This window comes from Trachymyrmex septentrionalis, unplaced genomic scaffold (genome assembly GCF_001594115.1).
Source record: "Trachymyrmex septentrionalis isolate Tsep2-gDNA-1 unplaced genomic scaffold, Tsep1.0 scaffold128, whole genome shotgun sequence".
In the NCBI taxonomy this organism is placed as follows: Eukaryota; Metazoa; Arthropoda; class Insecta; order Hymenoptera; family Formicidae; genus Trachymyrmex; species Trachymyrmex septentrionalis.
This window is the reverse complement of record NW_017304417.1, coordinates 1,332,214-1,341,530: the sequence shown is the minus strand read 5'-3', so window position 1 is coordinate 1,341,530 and position 9,317 is coordinate 1,332,214. Positions and strand designations below refer to the sequence as shown.

Sequence of the window (9,317 nt, the reverse complement as noted above, 5' to 3'; positions counted from 1 at the left end):
GCTAAAAGCGGAAAGTGAAGAAGAATTTTATTTTTGAAATATAAATTATAAATGTGTACATTCTCGATAGAATTATCTCTGAAGAGAAGATATTTTACTTTAGGAGTCAAACTACTTGAGAGCGAGAAACACGATATATCAGAAACAATCCTCAACGACTATGCATATCAGCTAAATCTCACTGTCAAGCGTCTCGACAAATCTGATTTCGGTACTTACACGTGCTCCGCTGAAAACGCTTTTGGAAAAGCGGAAGGCTCCATAAGACTACAAGGTACAGTAGCGACTATTGATACAGATGTCGTAAAACATTCAGAAATTAAACATTATAAATCCGCAGCCTTATCAAATTCCGTCGAAAGTATTTATTTCTATTTCGTGTTTTTATTAGATTTCCGGTATGTTAATTCATTTACGCGTAGATCTTTTTGGGTACAGTTTTTAAGTTTTTCTTTTTATCAACTAGAGCTTTGCCAAGATTTTTTAATACATTTGACGGTTCAATCGTACGGAAATAATGTCGAACTCTACATCAAGACTCACCCCGAACTGTGAATGTTATGAATATGCGATCATTTGCGATAATTGATGTTGTTCTGCGATTTTTTCGTTATGTTAATGTCTGAAGAGGGCTCGATCCGGTAGCCGAAACTTGTAACGTTATGTAATTCTACCTTTGTTAATTAAAATATATTCTTTTGTTAATTTCAAAGAAACGTGCTGACTCTTACTTTGCCCGTTACTTATTATCATTTGGTTTCGTCTTATGATTTTGAAAGAATGAAGATATGATAACGCGCGTAAAGAACAACAGAATGGATGGCATCCCACAATTAATTTCGATATTTTACATCAGTGAGACTCTTTAAAAATGTTTACGTGACATCTGGTCTCTTAATTGGCAATTGTCTCAAGACAATACCGATAATCGCCTTTGTTATACTCTCTGAAATCGAATTTACAGAGCTGCAGATATCGAGATCAACGACAGCCTCCACACGAAATACCGAGCTTACTGAAAAGCATAGCTGGCGGAAGCAGCCGGAGAGGAAGGGAAAGAAATACTCGCACGCGCTTAACAAAACGGAGTCGGATCTGGCCATGAAGAATGTGGGCCACACCACGCCGATGTCCAGGCGGAATTTGTCCAGCTCATCACCGAATGTCGCGAACAAGTCGAGAATCTCCGCATTTCCGCCGCCAGCGCCAGCTCCAGCGCATTCGGCGCCCACGCGATTGGACGTCCAGAACGGTGTCGAATCGTTACGTGACTCGCGATTATGTCACGTCGGTTTCGTCGTGATCGTCCTGGTGATTTTCATTCGCGATTGAACCGAAGAGCAAGACGTTCGTTTCGTGACGAGCAACGTTCGATTGCAACGAAATCGGATTATTTGTCGTTATCACGTTATTATTGATGAAAGACACGTAGAGTGGAATTACGTGTAATTGATATCGAAATAATTTCTTTGCCATATTTTCGTTTAGGTGTTAGAAAAATGTGATGGAGATATCGAGAGAGTCGATATTTTGCTGTAAATAACAAGACATTTTTATGACAATAAATGTAGTTACGTCGAAAAAGTAAATGAAATCACGAAAAGGTATCTGAGAAGTAGGTGCAAGATTACGCTGTTAAAAACGCACGCTTATAACTGCCATTATACAAAATACATTCTAGACGATACAGTATTTGCTAATATTCATTTTTTCTTTTTATCGAATATAAGGCGATAAATTGACGTGCAGCATTCTTTTGTTTCGAAAAAAAAAAAAAGATCACCATTTTATACGTATTTTCAAATAGTAGACATTATTAAGCATAAGACTTATAAAAGTCGTTCCAATTAATTCGTGTAATTATCGCGCGGTTAATAGATAAGCGTATACATCGACGGAATAATTAATGAGGGGTCCATATTAAGAACCGACCGAATTCGGAATTCGTTGGTTCCTTTCGAAATTGACTGAATTAAATTTATTCGTCTCTAGGAACGGCCGTATTTAACGAGAATTGTGACATGTATATATGTATGACAATAAATGTTGTTTTTACTATCATCCGCGAGCGCGGACTTTTCTCTTTCAGGATGCCCCGATGCGTTTCTGGTGATAAAAATATAAACGCGTAGAAATTTCAATTCAATTATAATTATATATTATATACATACTGATTTGCGTTATCATCGACAGGAAGAAGAAGCCATATGAGGATGTGCCGCCCACATTGTATGTTTTATCCATCATTCGCTGTCTCGAGGACTTAGTTAATTCAACGACTTCATCGCGGACGAATTCACGACGATGAAGCGTTTGTTAATAATTTATCTTCTTAACACGCTTTCCCAAGCGGTTTTATTGTCACCGTGCGTGAAGATCGCGTATAAACAAACGAATGATGTTGGCTTTCGATGCACTGAATTAACAACGCTGCGACAGTACTTGGACAAAGCGTGGACCAACACGACGATCATTGCGATTTTTGATTCAAATATTCCTAACATCCTCGGGTAAGAAGAGAAAAGACATTGTTCGAGGATTGTAAGAAAACAATGATTGAATTGATATTACGATATAATCGATTTTTAATTTTGTGATACAGAACATTTGTATATTTTTCTCCAATATTTATTTTTTGAACATTTCTCCTCTATCTCTTTTCATTTATTTTACGGATATTCAGTATTTCCTTTTAAAATTTGTACATATACATATATTTCGGAATATTCGCGTTTATTTTGAATAATTCTGTTTTGAATATTCATTTTTCATCGAATATATTACACGCGCTTTTGTGCCGACGCGAATTTCTCGTGTCTCCAACATTTTTAATTTGCGATTTTTCCACTTCATTCCGCTGAAGACATAGTTTTGTGAGATTCGGGGCGACTCTCCTGACCTTAGATCTGCACGAATCGGGCATACAAACGTGCGATACTCAAGCATTCATAGGCCTTACGAAATTAAAGAAACTGATGCTTTGGGGCAATAAACTGACGTACGTGCCGGGAGACTGGTTCGTGAACATGTACTCCCTGCAGACTCTGGATTTGTCATTCAACGTCATTCAGTGGATCGACTACACGACCTTTCCAATGCTCAGTAATTTACAAAACTTTTACTTCGACTATAACCAACTTAACTCTATCGACTACAACCTATTCGCTTATCTGGGTAATCTGAAGAAAGTAAAATTCAGCAAGAATCCCTGGAAATGGGCGTAAGTTAAATCGAAATATCGATAAAACATTAACAAAGAGACTGATTAAGCTATTTCACTATTTCACTTTGTCATTAATCTAATGAAATTTTTCTTTCCATTGATCTGTAAACTTTAATTATTTGAATAAAAGAAGCTCATCATTCTTTTGAATATAAATAAAACAAAACCCTAAATGTCAGATAAATGATTTTTTTTTTTTATTTACTAAAACATGTATAACGCGCTTTCAGGTATCGCGCTCGTTTGACGTGGCAGTTGGAAAACCAAAAGGTTGAAATACTCGACATGTGGGAGGATTGGAACTGGATGAACGTCATGATCAAGGATTGCGTCGAGAGCGGCCGTGGCGAGTTGCCGAGTGACAAGGTGCTTGACTGCGTCGTGGAGAAGCTGCTCGTGTTCACGTACGAGACCTATAGCGTGCAGGAGAGAAGTAGCATGGTCGAATGCAGCAATCAAACCAGTCGATTAGTACGTTGTATGAGACCGAGCAATGCCACCGGCAACACCGATTACGAAACGGTACGAAGGATCCTGGAGGATTACTCCACGATTCTGCCCTCAATGCAAAGAGCGCTCAGCCCTTTCCCATTGAAATGATAAACGAACTGTGTCTCCGTCTTTTTAGGGATTTCTTTTAGGATAAAGATAAATCTTGAGGCACTTTTACCATAAATTTATAACTGTGTACTCTATAATTGCGAGAACTCTTTAATCGCTACGTGGTAGTGATTAATATAATCCTTGAAAAATAAATGAATAAAAAGAAAAACGCTTAACTATATACTTTAATGTATGTATAGCGTTTCATATGTATATTTAAGATCTGTATCTAAAAAAAAATATGACAAGTAATTCTTCTCTATATTAATAGAATAAGGAAAACAAAAATGAGATTATAAATTCGTACAAAAATAATAACTTTATTAAATTAATTTCTTCATTATGCAATATAAATTATGCGTGAAGATATTGTGAACTAAACGTAACATATGATCACAAATTCGATGTCTTTGCGTGTCTTTCAATTAAAATAATTGTTCTAAACAAAGCTGATATCTTATTTAAATTGAACATAGAAATTAATTTTTTTGTTACATATACATAAAGATGTACTAAATAAAATATAATACAAATAATAAAAATAAATAAGTTTGCGCGAAGTTTGCACAGCAAAACAATTCAAATATCAACGATCAAATACACGAGCAATACAAGATATTTTATTAAAATCTTAAAATTAATTTAACATCCCATTAATATGATAATGTAATAAATAGACCTTCCAACTCACAGAGTCTTTTTCAATATAATTAAATAAATTTATCTATTCTGCTAGTTAGGTTTTACAATTTTTAACTGTGAACATCGATTTAGCAATTGACTTGGTTCACCATCAATAATCATCAATTGGCATGGAAAAGTTATTTCTCGATTTGCAATATTGTCAAGCGAAATAGATAGATTTATTTAATTGTATTGAAGAAGACTCTGTGAATCGAAAGGTCTATTTGTTATATTCATATTAACGGTATGTTAAATTAATTTTAAGATTTTAATAAAACATCTTGTATTGTATGCTCGTGTATTTGATCGCTGATATTTGAATAAAATATCTTTTAATAATGTGTAATAAACATATATATATTAAGAATTTGAATTTAGATAAAATAAAATAATTTTTAATAAAATGAAAAGTTACAGAATCCCTTACAGTGTATAAAATTTGCGAGTATAAGACTTTTTAAATAATCAAAAACGAATAAATATATTCAGAAATAAATTCATTGCATTGTAAACTTTTTAAAATAATAAATTTTAAGATAATTTTTTTTAAATGGCCATCAGTGTAAATACTCATAAATTTTCATTATAGATTGTAAATCATCAAATATATATTGTAATTTTGCACAAACTTTAATCATTTTTCTTTCAATATGTCTTAGACACTTTTTGAAAATGTCATTATTTAATTGTAAGAACTGTTATTTAAAATGGATTTTTGAATCAACTTTGATAATTGCTATCATTAAAATAAGTGGCCATTTGTCATAGATTAATATCTGTATAGATTGAAATTTCATCAACATTGTAATTTTATAAACTTTAATAATTTAAGGTTAAAACTATCTTAGACATTCAAATAAAGTTAAATATATCTTGAGCATCGATATTCCAAAATACACTGTCTTGGAAATCATGTAACTTGGAATCAAACGTCGAACTGAAATATTCTTCATTGATTATTATTAACATTTGACAGTCGTTAAAACATTTGAGGTAAAATAGAGATGAGGTAGAGTTAACGACCTCTTTTTGCAATGCGTCAGTAGCTTTCACGTGTGTATATAACAATTAAAAAGTAAAACTGAAAACAAAGTAATAGTAACTAATCTAATTTTGAACTGAATGCCAAACAATCGGCGTACCAATCACAGGGTTAATGTCCATTCCTGATACAATATAATGTTGTTCGAATAACTGCGGCGCTACAAAAATACGCGCAAAATATCATTAAAATGCGACGCATTGTGTATTACAAATATTTTTCGAGGCAAACAAAGCACGAACGAGATTTCGCGGTACTTGTCGATTACAATTGAAAATCGAAATTTTGTAAATATTACGCATGTTTTTCGTTGTTGGAGCTGAATTAATCCGCGTAGGAGCATTTTGTCAAAATCGCCTTTGATTCAAAGCGCGCAAATAGAGAATGAAATAATCAAAAGCTTTTAATATAACACAAGCGAAAATGTTATACGTACCATTATTCGGGAACATACTGGTCAAATATTGGTACACTTTAATAGATGCCTCGCTCATAGCTTTATGTTTCGATGCCACTGGCTCCCCTTGAAATTCGCACATTATTAACTCATCTTTACGAACAATTATCTAAAACACAGTTATAGTGACGCAAAAGAAAAACAGTAAATCATTAAGCATAAATGAATGAAGAAAAGATAAGAAGTCGCAAATTTATTAAAACGTTTACTCTGCCAATATATTCAGAAGCATCCAGTATTTGTATGCAGTCAAAGATGCACGTAGCATCGAATCTGTCCTTGACGAAGCTTTGCAGGGTCTTCATCTGTGCCAGGTATACGCTCTTATCTTCGTGTGTTTTCATGAGCGTTTTGCTGGGGCGCTTCTTTCGTTCTTTTGAATGCGGCTTTTCGGTTTTTTGGACTCTCGAGTTGGTTACCGCCTCGCGAATATATCGTGCTCTTTCCAGGATCTTGGACGCTCCAATAGGTTTCGCCCAACGGATTTCCCAACCCTGCTTTTCAACGATGCTATCAGGTTCTAAAAAGCAAAATTATTCATACCGAGAACTAAACGGGAATCCGTTTTTCATAAACTTGAAATAAAATAAAATCTTTTGGGCGAAGACAACCCGTTCTGTATTTAGCTGAAAAAAATATTAGTAACATTAATTTTTAAAACACGATGTATATATTAATTTCAGAAACATATATGATCAGAAAATAATGTTATTAATAAGATTAATTTCACGCGTTATCTATGTTATTCAAGAATTTTTACAACAGTTGCAAAGCTGCTTTTTCCGCTGAACGCAGCCATTATAAATGATAACGAAATTCTATATTTACAATTAACAGTCTACTCTGACAAACAATTTTCTACGGATTCTATCCCTTTAAAATTTGATACAAAATTCTGCCGAAATCATTATATTTATTCCTTTGGATTCCAAGTTATTTGTATTTTCATTATTTCACTTTAGTTACACTGCTGATATACTCACTTTCCATTATGTCCATTACAGTCTTTGCGGCTTCGCGATTCTCATAGTGAACAAAAGCGAAGTGATTGATCTTCTTTAGCTTCAATATGGGTACATTCGTGTACCTGTAGAGAATCTCTCTCACCTTTTGTTGCGACATATCAAGGGCGAGGTTCCTTACGAACAGAGCCGTTACCTATTTGTCATCGTGTATGATATTGAGTTAATATACTACATATAATCTCGTTTCATGCCATTGTGTATATAACACACACACGCACGCACACACATATACACATACAATGAGATGTGATTTCGTTGTGGCAAATTTATTTTATATCAACGCGTTCTGTTTACAGAATGTTGTCAGAAATTGCTATGTTTTTTGTCAAATGCAATCCCCGGAAATTAAACGTTGTGAGATATTTTTTTTTATAATTACGCAAAGGTAAATCCGGGAAAAAAAGGTTTTATAGTTATATATAACATTATATAAAATTATATATCCATATATGAACATATTTTATATCATATAATTATATATGTTATTATATATAATTATATATAACATATATAACATTTTTTGCGGATATTTATAAATTTGCGATTCAATCAACTTCAATTAAAGCGAATAATATGAACATCACTATTCATATTCTATAATATTTGAAAAAATATCTATATTATAGTCGTGCGTTTTAAAATACATTTTTATCCGATTATGAATATAATAAAGTTATTAATAAATTATAAAACGTGTAAAAGCTAGTTATTTTTCAATTTTTCTCAATTCGAAATATATTTGTACATATTACACATAACACAATCTATACAAACGCTCCAATTTATTTAATCCCGTTTTGATAATGTTACATATCTAGTAAAATACGTTTTTTGTTGTATTTTACTTTTGCGTAATCACACATTTTTATAGTTTCCTTTTGTTTATGTCGATTATCTGTTCAAACATCACGTTACGCTGCGCGTATCATTACATTTAGCAATAAATTAATAAAATACTGATTGAGTCACGTGAAATAAAAGAAAAACTGATTATATAAATATAAATTAATATAAATTAAAAAAAAAAAAAGAGAGAGAGAGAATACAGATTATATGTACGAAAGCAGATTTTGACAAAATGCGATAGTTCACCGTTTCCATGATGTCTTCATCGATCGGATCGCCCGGCTCCGGATCCGCCCAATCCACCGCGATCTCGTGATCCCACAACATCACTTTGCCGGGTATAAGCTTGCGCCTGGCCATCGCGGCTGCCCGATGATCTTTGAATTCGACGAAGATGAAACCGCGATTTAGATTGCGATCCTGAGCACTCGGGTAAACGTAGACGTCCGTGATGCCGTCCAGTATCTTGGTCAGCTCCTCCATGAATTCGAGCTTGGTCTTAGTCTTGGGTACGCCGCCGAAGAAGAGCCGGCAGTTGTCCATGGACTTGACCACGCCGATGCGATGGCCCGGCCGGATCTCGTAGCCGTCGAGACTCTCGCACGCTACCCGGGCAACCCGCGGGTCCTCGAACAACGCGAATGCGTAGCCGCGCGTTGACCCGGAAAAATCGAGCATCAGTCGCAACTCCAGGAGCCGGCCCACCTGCTCCAGCAACGGCATCAGCTCGTCCTCGTAGCAGTCGCGCGGCAAACGGCCCAGGAACACCTCCGCGCCCTTGCCACGTTGCCGTTCACCCCGCGCTATTTCCGGTGCCGTCAACCGTCGCTGGCCGTTCTCCTGTGCGTGAAATTTTTTTCTTGTTTTTTTTCTTTTTTTTTTTTGCACAGTTGAAATAAAGTGCATTCAGGGAGACGTTATTAGCGCATTCTACCCTTGCTTGTTTTGACGTCCAATGAACAACGAAGATAGAATGACAGAAGTAGCGCTAATTATAGCGTCTCCCCGAACGCACGAATAGTAGGACAAAGGAAGATTTAGATGTACGTAAACATACTAATTATGTAACTTGATTAGGATAACTAGAAATTAAAACAGGAGGACGATAAGTTCGTTATAACTAATGAGTGGACATATATATATATGGGTAGGAGAGAATCGGATTTTTTAATAAATACATTCGTTAATTCCTCTTATTAGCTTTTTATTAGCGAAAGACGTAATCTATCTAAGTTCATTATTTTTTAAGTAGATTGACGAGACAAATGTTACAGAAAACTCCATGCATTACTTATTGCGCTTTCATATTAAATCGCTCTTGTTCTCAGTCGTTAATTCAATATTTCTCAACTTCTCTTCACAATGAAAATATAACGTTTATGTCTGATGACATCGAAGGTATAAATGAGAACTAAGACAAAAAGTTACAAGTTAAAC

General features: G+C 34.6%; 3 protein-coding genes across 5 annotated transcripts in view; 2 read left to right on the top strand and 1 right to left on the bottom strand.

Moving 5' to 3' along the window:
- LOC108756561 (lachesin-like) overlaps positions 1-2,123 on the top strand; it is a 48,939-nt gene extending 46,816 nt beyond the window's left edge. For both annotated transcript variants that reach the window (XM_018500455.1, XM_018500456.1), the window contains 2 exons: positions 104-274; positions 965-2,123. In XM_018500455.1, coding sequence (XP_018355957.1) covers positions 104-274; positions 965-1,332 — 539 coding nt within the window. In that variant the 3' untranslated portion in view covers positions 1,333-2,123. The remainder of the gene's footprint in view (positions 1-103; positions 275-964) is intronic.
- A 128-nt stretch (positions 2,124-2,251) lies between these two features.
- Positions 2,252-3,992, top strand: LOC108756563 (leucine-rich repeat transmembrane neuronal protein 4-like). Of its 2 annotated transcripts, XM_018500460.1 has the most exons (4): positions 2,252-2,510; positions 2,864-3,220; positions 3,454-3,745; positions 3,852-3,992. In XM_018500460.1, exons 1-4 carry the CDS (start codon positions 2,305-2,307, stop codon positions 3,867-3,869), a joined length of 873 nt encoding a protein of 290 aa, XP_018355962.1. In that variant the 5' UTR covers positions 2,252-2,304; the 3' UTR covers positions 3,870-3,992. The 2 variants fall into 2 exon arrangements, with proteins under 2 accessions (XP_018355962.1, XP_018355961.1); XM_018500459.1 differs by having other exon boundaries at positions 3,454-3,992.
- Positions 3,993-5,530: 1,538 nt separating this feature from the next.
- LOC108756562 (APOBEC1 complementation factor-like) overlaps positions 5,531-9,317 on the bottom strand; it is a 4,464-nt gene continuing 677 nt past the window's right edge. The window contains exons 2-6 of the mRNA XM_018500457.1: positions 8,127-8,720; positions 6,993-7,167; positions 6,219-6,529; positions 5,989-6,118; positions 5,531-5,712 (exon numbers count right to left, since the gene is read on the bottom strand). Of these exons, the coding sequence (XP_018355959.1) occupies positions 5,618-5,712; positions 5,989-6,118; positions 6,219-6,529; positions 6,993-7,167; positions 8,127-8,720 (1,305 nt within the window). The 3' untranslated portion in view covers positions 5,531-5,617. The remainder of the gene's footprint in view (positions 5,713-5,988; positions 6,119-6,218; positions 6,530-6,992; positions 7,168-8,126; positions 8,721-9,317) is intronic.